The 20,400-nt window shown below is 37.4% G+C and overlaps 1 protein-coding gene across 2 annotated transcripts in view; it reads right to left on the bottom strand.

The window, feature by feature from the left end:
- The window catches only part of ARHGAP26 (Rho GTPase activating protein 26), a 258,395-nt gene that overhangs the window by 54,449 nt on the left and 183,546 nt on the right, over positions 1-20,400 (bottom strand). For both annotated transcript variants that reach the window (XM_063292357.1, XM_063292358.1), the window contains exons 18-20: positions 3,947-4,106; positions 2,618-2,756; positions 267-423 (exon numbers count right to left, since the gene is read on the bottom strand). In XM_063292357.1, the coding sequence (XP_063148427.1) occupies positions 267-423; positions 2,618-2,756; positions 3,947-4,106 (456 nt within the window). The remainder of the gene's footprint in view (positions 1-266; positions 424-2,617; positions 2,757-3,946; positions 4,107-20,400) is intronic.

Genomic DNA, 20,400 nt, shown 5'->3' with positions numbered 1-20,400 from the left:
CAATACCCCTGCATAATCTGCATTAAGTGCAAGACATGAGCACAAATCAGCAAGCAGCAGCATAAAAATGTTTTTAGGAAAAGACCCAAAGGTTACACATTTGCCCAAATAATAGTTATTTATATCCTTCAATACATAGCTGGGAGTTAATTTTACACAGTATTATTGAAACCACAGTCTAGTGGGGAATAGCATCTGTTCCCAAACATGAAAACTGAAGATCGGTGGAGAAGAACTGCTGGTATATTAATCAGGCCTATACTTACAGTGAATTTGGCCGGTTGGGTTTTACAACGTCTGCATCGGATTCAACCGAGTTCTTGTTAGGCTGAACGGTATTACTGGACTGGAGGAAACTGTTGATGTTGGATGATGATACGACTGATTCCAGGCTGGAATTAATTATACTGTTTCTGTTCTCCTCTGAAAGAAAGACCAAAATGAACTGATGCTGTGACACAACTTTTATTAAGGTGTTTTTTTGAAACAAGAGAAAGTTGGAATTTCTGAAAATATATATATTAGAATTCCTCCACTAAGTTTAAAATATTGTGTTATACTATTCATGCTCTTATTTCTGCATTAAGGCTGCTCAGTTTTTGCTCCTAAAACTATTTAGCTAAAATGTTTCATGCTTTAAGGGTTTTCTTCTTTGTGCAGGGGCTTTTTTATTTTTTTAAAGTCCTACTCTCATAATACTCCTGCCTGTTCATCAAGAATTATCCACTCCACCTGGCAAATTCTTTAGGGTAGCACAGAGTTGACAGTAATGGTAAGCTGTGGTTCCTGTTACAGTTCTAGAGCCCCAGAATACATCTTAAAGCAAATGAGTGTTTGTTATTTTTATGCACAAAGGAAAGTAGATTTATACCCTTTATTCTTAATAGGATCCACTGGCTGCATTCAGTCCAATGAATCTGTTCTAGCTTTATGACTCAATGTATGGTCACAGACTCAAGGCCTCTGCTACTAGGTTCCACTGTCTTAAGAATAAGGAATCTATAGTTAAAAATGAAATCTATAGTTTACATTTCGTAAAAGACAAAAAGCATTTGTCTTCGTAAAAGACAAAAAGTACTTTTCATACTTCTAACATGGGATGGATTTCATTCTTGTGTTATAGGTAATCTGAGCAGAATATTTTGTTAAGTAGTGACTACTACTCGGTGCTGGTAAGTATTAACTATTATTATTACCACCACAAAATGAAGATGCTGTTTTTAGCTTTCCCAAGCTCCTTGGATTCTCTTAATTATGGTATCTTTTCAGAAGAACCATCCAAAAGGATGGGATAGGATGGGAGAGATCTGTTGTTCTTTAGAAATTGCTGAAGGAATGTTACCAGCATCCAGCATAATTGACTATGCTGGCTGGTGTGCTGTCATTTACAGTTCAGCAGCCTGTGACTCTGAAGGGCCTCTGGCTCAAGCTTTCTAGAGCAGATTATTATAGTACCTGAGAGCAGCTTCCTCTGTCTTTCACAAGACACCTACCTCCAATGATGCCATAGGGATGACTAGCAGGAATCTGTAAGAAGGATGGTCAAGCAAAGCAGTCATCTGCTTGCCTTTATTTTACAATTCTTAAGCATTCCTCTAAAATTAGGAAAACTTTTTAAATTATTATTGCTAGTCCCTCTAGCAGAAATAGAAAATATAAATCATATCAATAGCTAAACAAGAACAATAATTATATTATTTATATTATATAAATATATAAAATAATAATAATAATTTCCAGCTAAATAGTAATTTCCAAATACCATGCTGTCTGTTACCTGTAATGTGTGTGTTTTACTCACTTTTTTTAATCTTTGTAGATACTTACACATATGTCCTGTTTTCTGGGACATCACAAGAGGGAACTGGTAATCGAAGCAGTTTTTTCAAAGAGATATGCATGGTCAGTGGCCAATTAGGAATTCTACAAGGTATGGTCGAGCATCTCTGAAGAATACTACACTAGGAAATGCTGACTTAAATATAAGAAGGCTGTGTGAATGCAGTACTTGCATATTTTAAAGTAACCATTCCTACTATGTGACAATCAGCCAAGGATGACTCCCACTTAAGACCAATTAAGCAATAAAGAAATGGAAGATCTCTATCCATTTATTGTTCATTATTATTTTTGTTATTTATATTGAATTGCAAGAAGTAAGCAGCAAAGGGAGAGATGATTGTCTAAATACCATTACATCTAACTTCTTTTCATGCAAAATAGCCTAGAATGGTCACCTAAGAGTCAGTTATGACTGAACCCCACATGCAAAAGAGAGAATTGTACATGGAATGCTTTTCAAAAAGAAAGCAAACCCTGTGTGCTTCCTGTAAACAGAAAGTTCTAGGGAAGAGAAAAACTGGAGAACTTAGGACTTTAATAATAAAGAATGCAGTTGGAGCCCCCCAATGGTAACACTTTCTAACAGTAGGTTTTATATTCATTCCTTGCCTCTCTATTTGCCTTCTTTTCTTAAGTATTAAATCATCATCATCCAGCACACATACATTAGTCTAGCATCACGTTTGCTCAGCTTGGTTGCAACCTGCGTTAAAGAAGAAGTCGGTGATGATTATGTATATGCAAACAGCACCATATCTACTCGGTGGGTACTTACGCTTTTCATTGTGTTGCAGGGTATGGAAAAGTGTTAAGGGCCTCTCACTGCATGATGGTGGCTTTGAATCTGTACTCCTTTTTCGAGACAAGAGCAGTTGAGAATTTGACTGCAGACTATCAGGCACTGTGTTAAATATCTATTATTTTTTTAAACAAAGAAAAGAGAATTTGAAATAGTTAGAAACTTGATATGATAAAGAGGCAACTTGTATTAAAACCTGAAGAGCTATGTGTGGAAGTAGCAACTCTCAAAAAATGGCTGTAAAGAACAGTCAAATGATTTTGATAAAAGAAAGAGGAAATATTTCTTAGATTAATCATTTACAATGTTCATTACACTTTTGCTATTTTTGAGGTAAATCTAACACTAAACTCCTCTGAGATTATCTAGCTTTTGTGATTACGCAGACAATGCAATGACCTGCACACTAATTATCTTGGCAATCCATATCAGACTACAATTCAACCATTAGTTCTTAAAGCCAAGAAGTTTCAAGCTGCAATTTCTTTGCTGACACAGCTGATTCAAATGCTGCACACTAATCTTCAAAGGAAAGTAAGTAAGTTTATGATGAGAGCATGCACTGATTTGTTGAAAATGTATGAAGCTATTAATTAATAATCTCACTGGACTGACAATATTCTAAACCACACTTCTTCTTTTCAATTAGCTACAATTAGTCTTAAAGATTAAATCACCTCTTGGGATAAAACAAAACTGGAAATTAAGCAAAACCTCTTCTTGGGGAAAAAAAAAGCCCTGTTCTTTACAAACTGCATTGAGGATTTACTGTACGTATACATAATTTTAACCATGATGGTTTCCATATTTTTCTAAGTTTTTTCTTTGAGCTGAAACTACTTCTGATGCTTCCCAAAGTATCATTCCTTTGGATCCTTGTTTCCCCACAAACTCTAAAGGGAACCATAACAGTTTAAATAAAGCAGCTCAAGCTGGTACAAAATTATTCATTCCAATTAAACTGGTGATTCATTCAATGTCACACCCACATTATTTTTTCCTTAAGCTGGAGGGAAACTTTTTTTCCACTACACAATTTCTGTTATGAGTGGTCTGGGACTACAGAATTTCCTCAGTGAAAGGATACAGAAATCCAAACATTTCATCTCCCAATCAGTAAAAATGTTCATGAAGAGAATATGGACTGGCAGGCTCCAAGAGACAAGCCTATTACTAGTCAAATTCTTGCCTCTTCCCAATGTTCTGTGCAGCTGACAGCTGCTAAATATTCACTGGAATTAGAAAACATTTGTAAACAACCACTTTTTTAAAACATGGAACATGCATAACTCAAATATAAATTACCTTTTCATGGTTTTCTATTAAAATCTCAACCACAATATTTTGGAACTTGATATCCATAATTGCAGCAACAGTTTCTTCTTGTGGTCGCATTAATGTTGGTCCAAAAACAACTCCCAGATTTGCGACAGTCATAAGATTCTGTTTGTGATTTTTAGCAACACTGTAATGAAACACATACAACAGATTTTCAAAGGCCCAGCAAGCTTAAATGCTGGCCCATCTTTTACAATATTTTTGGAAAACCTACCATGATATTTGAATTTCTGTGGAGCCAGACGCTACCATCTTGGTTTTTAATAACAAATCCAATAAAAGATCAATGTAGGCTATTGATAATAACTTAAAGATTAAATCATCTCTTGGGATTAAACAAAACTGGAAATTAAGCAAAACCTCTTCTTGGGAAAAGGCCTGTACAGGTCTATAAACCCACATACAATTCAAGGGATATAAATTGCAAAGAAAATGGCAACACGTTTCCACGTAGAGATCAAATTTAGAAGAACAAAGTGACCATCACTGGTTACAATACTTTGCCTATGCTAAACTAACCCCCACTACCTGAAAAAATAAGGAGGATTTTGAATACATTGAAATTGAGTAGGATGGATTTGTTGATAAATTCCATTTAACAATTGGACCAATTACAAGTATTTTGTGATCTGGAGAAAGGGTGCCGGCTTGTATGAATGGAAGGAAATACACCGAATCATGTTCTGTTCAGTAATCAGGTCTATGGGCTGTTAACAATATTATTTATTTCACTCAGACTCAGTGGTACCTGATGTTAATTTAATGCATGTCTCTGAATCACTGAAGTCAGTTATTAGACAGATTTCCTTTGAATTCACTCATAATCTACATCACACAAGCTAAGTGTTTCAGCAAGGAAGAAATCTCAAATAAATATGACTGAAGGGTAAGAAAGGAAGATAAGGTTGCATACTTTGGGATTTCTGTACCCTGAAACATCCAATATGTGACATCTCAACTGAAGTCCAAATCCATCATTTCTGATTCTCCTACATGGTTCCAGTGAATGAGGTGTAGGTCACAAAAGGAAACAGAGTGCACTGAAAAGAACAACTGAGGCAGATATGGCTGGCTTAGGAAAACATGTACTAGGAACTTACACTGTCAAGAAACTAAAGAAAGAACAACACAGCCATATTGTTCCAGTTAATATCATAACAGCACTGTGGAATTTACATATGACAGAAAAGAACAGGGATCTCTTTTACTGAATATAAATAATATAAGGCAAAATATCAGTAAGAGCTACTTCGTTCACAAGAGACATATTCTGATTTGACAGGCCAGGCTCAGCTCCCAGGAGGGCCTACTATTAAAATGCATGCAGAACTGTCAATATAGTACAGCAATCTCAAATATTTTAGGGAACAAGGGGAAAATACTCTTTCTAAATGCAAGATATTTTTGCTTCTTTTATGCAGCAGAGCATTCTATTATGAATTCTCCCATTTGCAACCTGAAACTGTTGTCCCAGGTCAAGTCTTTCTTCCCATTAATCCAAACTACATCATTTGATTGTAAGTGTTCTACAGACAGCATTTGACTTGAACCAAATTCTCATCTCTGTCTGCAAAATTCTGTTTGGGGACATTGAGTTATGTTCAGATAATACGTGTATAGAAATTGCTGAAGGATTTTAATATGTTTTGCGTGATTTCATAGCTTTTGCTCGCCAGGAAAATTACTGCAGCCAAGCAGACATTTTATAAATTCCGAACCCAAGTACAAGGTAATCATATTCAAATATTCCACCAACATTAAAAGAAATTATTTTCAGATTAACTCTTAGTATCAGTGGTGGATGTAACTACTTTTGTTCCTGGTTGAACTTACAAATAAATTATTTATACTTGGTGAAAATGGGGAAAGGGGTGGGATAGTAATATTTGCAATTTTGAAAGACAAATCTGAGAACTTGGGTGAAGTTTTAAATTATTCATTCACGATGATATGATTTCCTGTGTTTTATGATTTAAAAAATCAAATTGGCATATGTTTTATTAAAATTATAAGATTTGACAAGCAATTTCCAATTTTGTTCTGCAAAAATACGTATTAGATGTCAAGCACATATATTTGTATAGACATTACTTGTAAACATTGTATGTACTAAAACACTTAAACCAAACACTCAAAATAATCTTCCTAACAGTTAAATAGGATGAACTGAAAATTAAAATGGTTTTAATAGTGGAATGGTAGGAAATGGTACTTTTAATTTTTCTCAGATGCTTTTAATTCTCTAATTTGAGAAAATCAAAAGTAATATTTGCCACTATTATCAATAAAATGAAATGCATATTTAAAAACACAATTAATTCCTAAAACAGAAAAGTAGTCCAGGAGCAATAGCATGGCCAACTGATCTACCATGGAGGTAGGATGTTGTTCAAATTAATATCTATCCTCAATATGTAGGCTTCAAATTTCAATAAAATGTAATCAATTGCCTTAAAAGAGCCCCCAGTTGTACTTGCAGAAATCAGAGCATTAGCTCAGACACAATGCGCGGGGTACAACCTCTATTAAAAAAAGCAGAGCATAAATATACTAAATGGTAAGCATCCTGGCATCGCTATGAAGTGCTACAATGGAAACATGATATGAGGTTCCATGTCATAATTAGTCAGTGCTACGTGGTATAACTACACCTCTGGAAAAAAACCCAAATATTTTCAGCGATTCTTAACATTTTTATAGCATTTGAGAGCATAAAGCAAACTGGTAACTCAACCTATTTTAGAAAGTGTTTATTTTTTAAACAAAATGAATGCTTTCATACTAGGACACACCTTCCAGATACATATACACTGTCCATAATTCTCCTGTTACGTTGACAGGTAGAATTCAGTCATCTTGGGAAGGATTTTTCAAGCCCCCCATTTGAGGAAGTACTTTCCCACTATAATAATAAGTATTTAGTCATCTGTGTCTGTGTCTATGCCAAAAAAATAAAAGATAAAAAAAATCATACAAAATAAAAAGCAGCTCTAATTCTCTACATCATTATAGGCGGCTCTCTTCATACCAGCCATAAAGAACAATTCCAGGATATAATTGCTTGAAATCACTATTACATCCTTGGCTCAGGAAAAGAGCACGGGTACGAAAGAAGCAGATGTCTTTCAGTGCACTCTTTTCTAGGAAAACAGATGAGAACATGATATTTACAGGTAATAGGAATAGCACAAAACAAATACTAGCATTTATTCTTGTCATTACAGCAGTAAGGAACAGTACAGTATTTAATATCAGATGTACTAATATTCCACAGGAGAAAATGACATAGCAAAGAAAATTATCTGAAAGCCATCGGGGGCAGTTAAGATGCATTGCTATAAATCCAATCTTTGTTCTGAAATGACTTTAGGGTATAAATGGCTATAAATAAGAAATATGCACATGAAGAATGCTGAAATATAAAAATAAGTCTACATTTTATGAAATAAGTATAAAACACTTTATGCATGCATTAAGTTTAGAAACCTAATAAGGAATAACTTTTCTTTTAATGTAAAATTTAATTCAGACTAATCCAGTGGTTATTCAACTTACAATTTTTGCTAGGAACTTTCCAATAGGAGGATATACACAGAATGAAATATAGAAAGTGTTGCCTTAGCAGCAGTGCCATTTAAAGTCAGGAAAAAACTTTTTTTTACATAGTTTTGCACTTTTCCCTGACTGCCTTTCTCAAACAACCTACAACTTTAATACGCAAGTTATAACGAAGGTTACATCTTAAGAGTATTGTCTTAAGAATATGAGCTAGGTACTTCTGCTTGCTTAGTCCAAATAACTTCAGCCATGAGCTTAAGGCCCTTCTGCACAAGGACTCTGTCCCAGCTCTGTGATCCTGTAAAGTCAACTGCCTTCGCCTAAGGTATCTGTAACCCCAGCAACACTGGTATTTTCTCAGAACAATGAGCAATGTGATGTCTAGTTGGAACTCTTTCTCACCACTGGTTCCAACTCCTCACTTTAGCAGATCTCTCAAGGGGAAAGATGGTTTGACAGCTTTGCTGCTTCCACCACATAGGACCAATGATTATTTTTTTGTGTGTGACCAGGATGGCAAAGGAGTGAGATATGGCTGTATACTCTCCCCTTATTTATTCAATCTATATGCTGAATATATATCAAGGGAAGCTGGAATATGTATATGTATATGTATATGTGTGTGTGTGTGTGTGTTGTGTGTGTATATGGATGTGATGGATTTTGGAGCTGCTGCTGATTCTCAGGAAGGAGGCAGAGCATTCCAAGGAGATAAGAGGACTCGCAGTCTGGACAGCGTTGGTGGGTAAGTTAAGAAGTTCAGGGTGGCCCCGCCCTAGAGTTTCCTAGGTTATTTCCCCTTAGGTTAGTAGGGTAGCTTTAGTCTGGCAAGATTCTGTCTGTACAGTGAGAGCAAATAAAGAACTGGAGTTGAATGCACTGACTCGTCATTATTCTTGGGCTGGGCCTGACAATGTATATGTATCCATATTCAAGGGAAGAAGATAAGTGTGGTTTTAAAATGGGAGAAAGAAACTTCAATAACGTGTGTTACGCTGATGACACTACTCTGAAAACTGAAAATACAGTGATCTCCAAGCTCTAGTAATAATCGTCAAGGATCACAGTGAAAAAATAGGACTAAAATTAAATATAAGGAAGACCCAATTAATGACAGCAGGTACAACAACCAGCTTTAAAACTGACATTGAGGATATCGAAGTGGTGGATAGCTTCTGCCTTTTAGGATCAACCATCAACGCTAAAGGAGCAAGCAGTCAAGAAATACGCTGCAGACGAGTACTCGGTAGAGCAGGCAAGAAGGCCTTGGAAAAGATATTCAAATGCTACGATGTGTCTATACCTACAAAGATCAGAATAGTACAAGCAATGGTATTCCCTCTTATACTCTATGGAAGCGAAAGTTGGACTTTGAGGAAGCAGGATAGGAAGACAATTGACACTTTTGAACTTTGGTGTTGGAAAAGACTCCTGAAAATACTGTGGACAGCCAAGAAAACAATTAAATGAATCACTGAACAAATTAACCCAGAGTTCTCACTCAAGACACAAATGACCAGGTTCAAATTATCCTACTTCAGACATATTATGCAAAGACCTAGCTCTCTGGAGAAGATTCTCATGCTAGGAAAGCTGGAAGGAAAGAGAAGAAGAATGACTATCATCAAGGTGGATGGACTCTGTTACAGTGGCAATGAGTGCACCACTGAAATGCCTGAAGGACCAGGTTTGGGACAGATAATCATGGAGAAAATATATCTATGTGGTCACTAAGTTGATCTCACATAATCAGTCAATGACCAGACCAATGCACACAACATAAATGTGGCTCAGGGGGTGATGGAAGCTATTTTTTCATTTACCATTTATATGGAATTGGGTGGAATTTTTGCTAGTCCAGGATTTGTACCCATTCAAGGCAGAGTGGTGATTAAATTAAGTTCTTTGCTTCTGAATCTTAGTCTGTTGAGTTTGACACAAGTGAAGACAACTGTAGATCATTTTAAGACTACGTTAGTGCTATTGGGGAATGGAAAAGGAAGTGGTATGAAAAACCCATATCTGACTGGTGGGTTATATGATAAAAAGGAGAAATAAAATGTAGTGAGAAGATGATAAAATTGAGCCTACAACTAAAATCATCTCTGCATTTAGAGAAAGGAAGAGAGCCCTAGCATTAGGTATAAATTATTTCTGCATAGCTGGTCTTCATTTAGTAAAAGCAAAGAAAAATATAGAATAGAATGCTCATTTACCTTATGTTCTGAATGACTGTCAATAAAATTTCACTATTATTACAGTCATTTGGTAGCAGCTACATTTTCTACAATACCCTGGAGGAACATGAAGCAATATATAGTATTTCTCAGTTTGCATTTGGTAGGAAATCATGCAAGTATAAAAGACTGAACACATCCCAGAACTCTGAATGGTTTCCTCAGAGGTATTCTGAAATTGTTTTGTTTTTTTAAAGAAAAATGCAGGTGTTTGAGGTTCCAAATTTTATTGAAATAGCATTAATTACAGGCTTGTGAATGAAGTTGCTATACATACTTCAGTATAACAGAGCAAGAGCAAAGCTCAAAGAGTTACTCTATCATTAAGAAAAGGCCTTCTATCCCAAATTAAGGGGGAAAGGAATAATCAATGCTTTATTCCTAGCATACAGCATGTCCTAACCTTTTCTGACACAGGTAAAAACTTTTGCATCATTTCCCATTCTGATTGTCTGGTGCTTAGTAAAGGCAGGATTATTAAACCAGATGGATTCCAACAACTTCCTTTATCTCCAGCTCAAATACACTGAGCTGCTCCTGAAAGGCTGTTTCTTACCTTATAGCTTGTACCTGCATGCAGAGAGATGAACAATATTCACAGGAAGAATTGCTCATTAGGTAAAAGTTCTTCCTTCACATTGCACAAAGGCAACAGTCAGAATGATGTGTTTGACTTGAAGTCTGGAATTCATGCTTTTATAATTTCTCTCTAAAACTGAAATAGCTTCTCCAAAATGAGGGGTTTTCTTTCCACATATTTAAAAAGATATGTGCCAAATTTTAGTTACACACAACTTTTTAAACAAAAGGGGGAGGCATGCATATTTTATGCAAATATCAACAATCCTTATAAAAACATTTCAGGATTTGAGCATAAAGACCATAGTGCAAAAGGTACATATTTTAGTCCCATAAGAAAGGTGTTTTGAAGTATTCAGTGTGACTCTTGGGGTATATGCAGACAGCTGTGTATTTCATCTCAAATCTTATGGCATGCATGGTTGTGGAAATGGAATATGAAACCAACAACAACACATATTCTATAGAGACTCTTGGATATATTTATTTTCCAGTAGACTATGCCTGGAATGTGTGTTGGTAACTTTCCCAAGGTATACATAACAGAGCTCAAGAAAACAGAATTCTACAAGTACTATATACCATTTTAATGAGTGTATTCAATTCTGAATGTGGGAAAATGCTGACATCGACTATACAACATTCATGTACAGCTTAATGCTGTAGACAAATTATTGTATTTATGGAATAAGGAAGAGGATGAAGAAAATTATTTATCCCAATTAAAGATGCATAAATATCCTTCTGTTCACTTCAAACCAGACTGAATATTGCATGAAGGCCTTGACAGTGCTTCCTGTGAATGATCACAGACTATCCACTGCCATCACCAGGGGGTGAGGAGTACATACAGGGGAGGCTTCAGTAGAAGGCATGTTTAACATTATACAAACAGATCTAATTAGGAAGATGCATTACCCTGGAGCCAAGAAAAGCCTGAAGCCATTCCCCTGCCCCAAACTAAATTCATTCATTAGGGCAAGAGAAGGAGCTGTCATGATCCATTTTCAGGAAGAAGCAAATTCACCAGACAGTCATCACTGGAAGTAGGAAGGTAGGAACTGACCCAGACCACACCATAAGCTGCCAGAAGCTGATGTCCATCAGACCAGAAATCTTTAAATGGGAAATATTAAATCTGAGTTTCTAGTGTTCACACTCTCAAAGTCTATATGTTCTACTGAACTGATCTTGTTTTATTTACTTTTTCATTTGTTAGTTTTATCTCCCTCTTTTTTCCCAGGAGCAAAAAGCAGTTTACCTGGGGATCTCCCTTTATTTTATTGCCACAAGAACCATGTGGGATAGGTTAGTCTAAGAGAGAGTAATGAGCCCAAAGTCACCCATGAGTTTCCATGGCAGAGAATGAATTGAACCTGGGTCCCCTAATCCTAATTCAATATTTTAGCCAGCATACTTCATTGGATCTGCACCCCAAAACCTCCTGTCTCAGTCTAACAGCCCAAGGAACAAGAAGAAAGAGGACTGTTAGATGACTTTTTACTCCTCAGGGAAGACACGATGCCCAGGGAAGTCACCTAGCTTTGGAGAAATGAGCACCTTCATTCCAGCATGGTACTGCATAAAGCGCAATTGCTCACTTGGAGTTTTCCACGGTGCCACAATTAACTCTCTACTTTGCCTCAACATGGCCTATGGGCCTCTTGTCTTGATCCAGGCAAGATACCTCATCTCATAGGATCAGGACAAGCCTGCATTCATCTTGATCCTGCTAGCAAGTTATTCAGGGCACTCAACTGAAAACACTGTTGTACCTAGCAAAGTCCAGCTTTAGTGTCCATGAGTGTGCTGACTTGATTGGGATACTGCTGTTTTTCAGAAAGAGAAACCAATGCTAGTACATTTAGCTCTTTTAAGTTCCGCCCCCCACTTAAACAGGACATAACTACTTTTATTAACTATTTGAGAAGAGACCATTATACTGATTTTCATTTTGACATAAAGAACAAACCACGCAGAAAGCTTTATAGGGAAGTCCATTTCCAATTGTTTTCAGGAATGTTAGATTTTTAGCACTGGACTCATAATTGCTGAAATTGGCACACTTGTTTTAAATCTCATGCAATTCAGAATTAAAGGGCCAATGTTAAATTTGTGTACTTCTATAATAGTGTATTATTCTTGCAATGTGAAACATATTAAAAAAAACAATCTGAAGAGCAGTTAAAGAAGGTATAAAGTTGAAAAATTACAAGCAGGGATACTTTTCTCCAGAAAAGTACAAAGTACTACTATGTTATAGTAGAAAATAGGCATAGATATATGCATATGTACTTGTATAATGTCATGCACAATGAAGGGAAGATTCAGACAGAGAGAAGACAGGGAGTACATGAGTCAGCACCTGAAAAGCTGAAGATCCTCAATAATTATATTTGATAATAAAATACATAATCACACAGCTTTTATGTGGACCTTCTAATATTCTAAGGGATGTGTGTGTGTGCGCGCGTATGTGTGTGTGTGTATCTTCGAGTCAATGTTGACTCTTGGCAACTGCCTGGACAAATCCCTGCAGTTTTTTTGGCAAGATTTCAGAAGGGGTTTGCCATTGCCTCCTTCCTAGGGCTAAGAAAGAGTGACTGGCCCAAGATCATCCAGCTGGCTTTGTGCCGAAGGCAGGACTAGAACTCAAAGTCTCCCAGCTTCTAGCCTGATGCCTTAATCATTACATCAAACTAGATCTCAGTGTACTAAGTTACACAAAATCAAATCCAAATAGATTTTGGATTTCTCAGATATGCATCTTTTGTTCACCAAAAGGTCCTCCTTAGTTTATGAGAACTCACACAGATTTTTTAATATGCCTTCCTATCCCTATTCTCCTAACATGCTATCTTCCTTGGCTGGAAATTTGATGTACAAAAAAGAAGCTTCTGAATTTTAATCAGCATGTGGATTGATTCATAAAGTAAATTCCTTCACATCAGCATATATTTACTCATGATATATTTGATCAATAATGAGAACAATAGTATAAAATTACTTAACAATAATAAAGCATAATAAATAAATAAAAACTAAAAACAAAATCATATGTAAAATTCTAATAGCACAGCATACATTTTTTGCTGGGAGAAATATAAAATTAGAGAAAGCTGACTTAGTTCATTTGAACAAAACTAAAATCAGAAATATTAGCATTAAACTAATAGGTAAGGAGGTTCCTATAAGCTCTGTATGATAAATAGTACTATATTAACTTTTGTTTAACAGTCTTTTTTGGGATAGTAAATTAAAAATGCTATATCACACAGTAAAACAGATATACCTAACTTTACAAAATACATACAATTATTTTATGTGAACTATATTTGCTCCAAACATCATTAACCATCCTTAGCCCCTATTAGTCCATATAAACTAAATTATGTAATAAGGAGAAGGCTGAATAAAGACAAAATAACAATACAATATTTAGCAAACACACACACAGAGAGACACATATTTAAAGCTTTCAAGTATTTAAATAAATAGAATGAGAAGCTATAAGTGAAATGAATTATTCCCTCAGAGGAGGAGAATCATAAAATGACAAGGGAGTACAGAGACAGATGACAGGTACCAGGCCAACGGACAACAATTAAAAGAAAATGAAATTAAGGAGAACAATCTATGAAAATCTTCTCAGTGTTCAATGTTGCTTTACAAAGCTAATAGATATAGTCTATTGCTAGAAAATTATCAAGAAGACCCTCATTGCTTGTTGCTGAAATCTAAGTTGAAGGGAACCAGTCAACTCTTCTAGAAATAGTTTGCAGGTTTTAGCTGAGTTAGGAACCATGTTCCTTACATGTTATTTCATGGACAGAAATTGTAGAAGGGAATCAAAGGTGGCTGGGAGAGGATGGTAGCTAATGCCAACGGAAATTAAAAACAACATTAGATGTACAGTAAAGGTGTTCTAAAAAAAAATAGTTGATACCCATCAGATAATCCAGACCTATTATTTCTCTTTCTTAGAAAAGAAAAATATGCAAAAATAAAACTCAGTGCAATGGCAGAATAGGGAGAAAAATAAAATATAGGTACCAAAAAAGCAAAGGATCGTTACCTTGTCGTGGTGCTGGAGCTTGAGCACCTCAATGATGCCATGAGCTAAACCGTGAAGGGCCACCCAAGATGGAGGGTCATGACAGAGAGGTCAGACTAAATGCGATCCCTGGGGAAGGTAATGGCAACACACCCCAGTATTCTTGCCGTGAAAACTAAATGGATCAGTACAACCAGAGATATGTCGGTATACCATTGGAAGATGAGACCCCCAGATCGGAAGATGGTCAAAATGCTACTGGGGAGGAACAGAGGATGAGTTCAACTAGCCCCAGACATGACGATGCAGCTAGCTCAAAGCCGAAAGGACGGCTAGCGGCCGACGGTGCTGGTGGTGAACGGCGAATCCGATGTTCTAAGGATCAACACACCATTGGAACCTGGAATGTAAGATCTGTGAGCCAGGGCAAATTGGATGTGGTTATTGGTGAGATCTCAAGATTAAAGATAGACATTTTGGGCGTCAGTGAACTGAAATGGACTGGAATAGGCCAGTTCACATCAAATGACCACCAGATCTACTACTGTGGACAAGAGGATCACAGAAGAAATGGAGTAGCCTTCATAATTAATAGTAAAGTGGCTAAAGCAGTGCTTGGATACAATCCAAAAAACGACAGAACGATCTCAATTCGAATTCAGGGGAAGCCATCTAACATCACAGTGATCCAAATATACGCCCCAACCACAGATGCTGAAGAAGCTGAAGTAGAGCAGTTCTATGAGGATCTGCAGCACCTACTGGACAACACGCCTAAAGGAGATGTTATTTTCATCACAGGAGACTGGAATGCTAAGGTGGGCAGACAAATGACACCTGGAATTACAGGTAAGCATGGCCTGGGAGAACAAAACAAAGCAGGACATAGGCTGATAGAATTTTGCCAAGACAACTCACTCTGCATAACAAACACTCTCTTCCAACAACCTAAGAGATGGCTTTATACATGGACTTCACCAGATGGACAACACTGAAATCAGATTGACTACATCCTTTGCAGCCAAAGGTGGCGGACATCTGTACAGTCAGTAAAAACAAGACCTGGAGCTGACTGTAGTTCAGATCACGAACTTCTTCTTGCACAATTTAGGATCAGACTAAAGCGATTAGGGAAGACCCACAGATCAGCTAGATATGAGCTCACTAATATTCCTAAGGAATATGCAGTGGAGGCGAAGAATAGATTTAAGGGACTGGACTTAGTAGATAGGGTCCCGGAAGAACTCTGGACAGAAGTTCGCAACATTGTTCAGGAGGCGGCAACAAAATACATCCCAAAGAAAGAGAAAACCAAGAAGGCAACGTGGCTGTCTGCTGAGACACTAGAAGTAGCCCAAGAAAGAAGGAAAGCAAAAGGCAACAGTGATAGGGGGAGATATGCCCAATTAAATGCAAAATTCCAGAGGTTAGCCAGAAGAGATAAGGAATTATTTTTAAACAAGCAATGCATGGAAGTGGAAGAACAATAGAATAGGAAGGACAAGAGACCTCTTCCAGAAAATTAGAAACATTGGAGGTAAATTCCAGGCCAAAATGGGTATGATCAAAAACAAAGATGGCAAAGACCTAACAGAAGAAGAAGAGATCAAGAAAAGGTGGCAAGAATATACAGAAGACCTGTATAGGAAGGATAATAATATCAGGGATAGCTCTGACGATGTGGTCAGGGAGCTAGAGCCAGACATCCTGAAGAGTGAGGCTGAATGGGCCTTAAGAAGCACTGCAAATAACAAGGCAGCAGGAGACGACGGCATCCTAGCTGAACTGTTCAAAATCTTGCAAGATGATGCTGTCAAGGTAATGCATGCTATATGCCAGCAAATTTGGAAAACACAAGAATGGCCATCAGACTGGAAAAAATCAACTTATATCCCCATACCAAAAAAGGGAAACACTAAAGAATGTTCAAACTATCGAACAGTGGCACTCATCTCACATGCCAGTAAGGTAATGCTCAAGATCCTGCAAGGTAGACTTCAGCAATTCATGGAGCGAGAATTGCCAGATGTACAAGCTGGGTTTAGAAAAGGCAGAGGAATTAGGGACCAAATTGCCAATATCCGCTGGATAATGGAAAAAGCCAGGGAGTTTCAGAAAAACATCTATTTCTGTTTTATTGACTATTCTAAAGGCTTTGACTGTGTGGACCATAACAAATTGTGGCAAGTTCTTAGTGGTATGGGGATACCAAGTCATCTTGTCTGCCTCCTGAAGAATCTGTGTAACGACCAAGTAGCAACAGTAAGAACAGACCAGGGAACAACGGACTGGTTTAAGATTGGGAAAGGAGTACGGCAGGGCTGTATACTCTCACCCTACCTATTCAACTTGTACGCAGAACACATCATGCGACATGCTGGGCTTGAGGAATCCAAGGCTGGAGTTAAAATCGCTGAAAGAAACATTAACAATCTCAGATATGCAGATGATACCACTTTGATGGCTGAAAGCCAAGAGGAACTGAGGAGCCTTATGATGAAGGTGAAAGAAGAAAGTGCAAAAGCTGGCTTGCAAGCTAAACCTCAGAAAAACCAAGATTATGGCAACCAGCTTGATTGATAACTGGCAAATAGAGGGAGAAAATGTAGAAGCAGTGAAAGACTTTGTATTTCTAGGTGCGACGATTACTGCAGATGCTGACTGCAGTCAGGAAATCAGAAGATGCTTAATCCTTGGGAGAAGAGCAATGACAAATCTCGATAAAATAGTTAAGAGCAGAGACATCACACTGACAACAAAGGTCCGCCTAGTTAAAGCAATGGTGTTCCCCGTAGTAACATATGGCTGCGAGAGCTGGACCATAAGGAAGGCTGCGAAAAGGAAGATCGATGCTTTTGAACTGTGGTGTTGGAGGAAAATTCTGAGAGTGCCTTGGACTGCAAGAAGATCAAACCAGTCCATCCTCCAGGAAATCAAGCCGGACTGCTCACTTGAGGGAATGATATTAAAGGCAAAACTGAAATACTTTGGCCACATCATGAGAAGACAGGACACCCTGGAGAAGATGCTGATGCTAGGGAGAGTGGAGGGCAAAAGGAAGAGGGGCCGACCAAGGGCAAGGTGGATGGATGATACTCTAGGGTGACGGACTTGTCCCTGGGGGAGCTGGGGGTGTTGACGACTGACAGGAAGCTCTGGCGTGGGCTGGTCCATGAAGTCACGAAGAGTTGGAAGCGACTAAACGAATAAACAACAACCAAAAAAGCAGCTATTAAAATTAGGCAGACATCAATAAACATGAAAACAACAGGAAGAGAAAATATAGAATGGCTTGGTTACTTCAGCAAAATTTGAGGATGTGACAACCTTCTGAAGAATTTCTTAGGAATGTCACACAAACAGTTTAGCCTTAATTTAGGACCCAAAAGAGAATCTTCTCAGTTTCTCTGGTAAAAACAAAATAGCTTAAGAAAATCATGGCAGCTTGAACAGTTCACAAATGGAAGCCCAGCCACAGGATCTTGAGCCTTAAAATGCTTGGTCGTCAAATGGCAACCACAAGGAGTTTCTGTTAAACACAATCAACACTAGGCAAGCAGCTTGGTTACACAAACATTTCGGATCACTGACGCTATGCTGCTTCAACCACTGCCTTAGTTTAGCTTTGAAATAAACCAAAAGCCACAGAAACTAGGGCAACTGAGAAAAATACTCTATAAAAATGTCATGCCTCATGTACCAAACCAGAAACAAAGGAATGATTGCATTTGAGGGAAAATTCTGAGCTACACAACAATTATGACAAATTATATTTGGGGGGGAAAAACCTCTTCCTTTCTTCTCTACCCCTTTTACAAATCATTACATGGACTTGATAATATTCCTTCAAGCTAATTGACACACCAACTGAAATAACACTGTATATGCAGCACTTTTATTATGTTTGCTCTGATTACACAGCTATTCTGTGTGTACTTAGGCCAAAGCAGATACTACACATGTGGGAAGTAGGACTAGCCTTGAGACCTTTTCTTTAATTATACACCAATATAATTCCATGGATTTGCTAAACTCCAGGCACCTTTCTATCTCGTACTCATAAAGACTGAGTGGATAACTAAGATACCAAACATAAGGTAGAGAAAGCATACACGGCTTCTGGATTTCTTTCCTACTCTGTTACCAGCAATGGCCAAAGAAGACATGTCCATTTTCTTTTGTGTAACAAAGTATGTGTTGTGTCTGTGTGTGTGTCTGCTTTCTCCTTATGTCTGTGAGTTGTGCGTATGTGCCCTACGAAGCAAAGGGCAGGCTACTTTTACCCCTATGATCCAATCTGGCCCATTTTGCAACTTGATCGTTCTTTTGCTGACTACTTTGCCACACCAAATTTGATTTCCATCTATTCTGCTTTCAGAGAGTTATCCTGCTGATAGACAGACAGATAGGCAGCATCCTGAGCCTCTTTACATAGTTTCTGTCCTGATTACCAGGAAACACACTGAGGCGAGGACTTGGTCTCTAATATTTATTAGTAGTACTTAACAAGAATCCTAACAAACTGAGAAAGCGTGGGAAAACCCAGCCATATAAACCCCAAAGGTTAAGGCGGTCCCGATCTGTGTCTCTTTGAATGGCTGAACAGTTCCTCAGTGCTACGCATGCGCTTGACAGTCTGGGTGAGAGCCCCCTGCTCGCCATCCTTACTCATGACAGTTTCTTTCCAAATTTATATGGTTGAAAAGGGTAAAAAAGAAGACATTGGCATGCAGAGGCAATTTTACTGCTTCTCCAGCCATCATTAATACAAAAATACTGCACTTTTAAAAAAGTAATAATTTCAATCCAGAAATACACATTTTCCTCATGCAAACTCAACTTTGCCTTTGTGGAAGTGGGAAAATCTTGTTCCCAGTCTTGTTTATGCAATTTTAATTTTTATATTGTATTTATTTATTTAATCTTATATTAAAATGATTTTAATAAAATTAGACACACACACACACACACACAACAAAGCCCAGAGCAATAGAGCTAACTTCTATAAATAGCAGGAATTGGTGGGAAACATTGCAATGGAGAAATTGGAGGACAAAGCAGAGTTGGGTTATTAATATATTGCTTAAAGTACCCATGTTTAAAGGGTTGTAATCTTAGTCCCAGTCTTAGTGATTTACAATCAGTCCATTTGTTTGCTTTACTTTCCAAAATAAAAAAAAAACCAGGCTGTTATCTGTGTCATCTCAGAAAAGGTGGCTTAGGTGAAACTGTCAAAAGACTTTTTATTTCCTTGGCTGTAAATCCAAAGGAAACTCCAACCAGAATCATATCTGCATCCATCACATGACATTATCTACTGCCATTGGGGATGGATGGGCAAAGAAAAAGACCTGCAAAGCCCATAAACCACATAAGAAAGTGAATGGAATAACCCATCACAGAGGATTGTATGACAACCGAGTTTTAAATGACAGTAACTGTTTTATAGAACCAGCTGGAAGCATTCAAAATACAAATCTACAATGGAAGGGAACAGGAGAATGCATCACTAAAAAGTTTTCCCATAATGTTTCTACTCATGCTTTATTGGTAGTTTTTTTTTCTTCTTTACTTCATTTTTTGTATCTTCATTCTGGTATAAATCTAAATGAATAAATGACACTAGGGAAGGTAGGTTTCAGGCTGGAAATGGCCCTAAGCTTTATCTGAATGAAAGAATAAGGCATTTCTGTTCTGGGTTGTCACATGTTAATAACTTTCTTAAACAGGAAAAGAATCCCATAATATTCTGATATGTAATAAAAGATACACAAATTATGTCAATGTATTTCAAAATTTTGTATTTTTGGTCCAAGACCATTTACTCCTCTTATCAAATTATCTGTAGTTCTTTGCAATGGGATAGTTGATACTCCACTCAGTGACCTGATTTCATGCCAAAGGGACAATGGATTTAGAAAATGATCTGAAGATAAATTTTATTCATTTTAGTCAACACTGTCCCCACCCTCTGGTCATGAGACATTCCAGAG

This window comes from Candoia aspera, chromosome 2 (genome assembly GCF_035149785.1).
Source record: "Candoia aspera isolate rCanAsp1 chromosome 2, rCanAsp1.hap2, whole genome shotgun sequence".
Taxonomy (NCBI): Eukaryota; Metazoa; Chordata; class Lepidosauria; order Squamata; family Boidae; genus Candoia; species Candoia aspera.
Note: the sequence above shows the minus strand (reverse complement) of the source record. Positions and strands in the feature narration are given on the sequence as shown.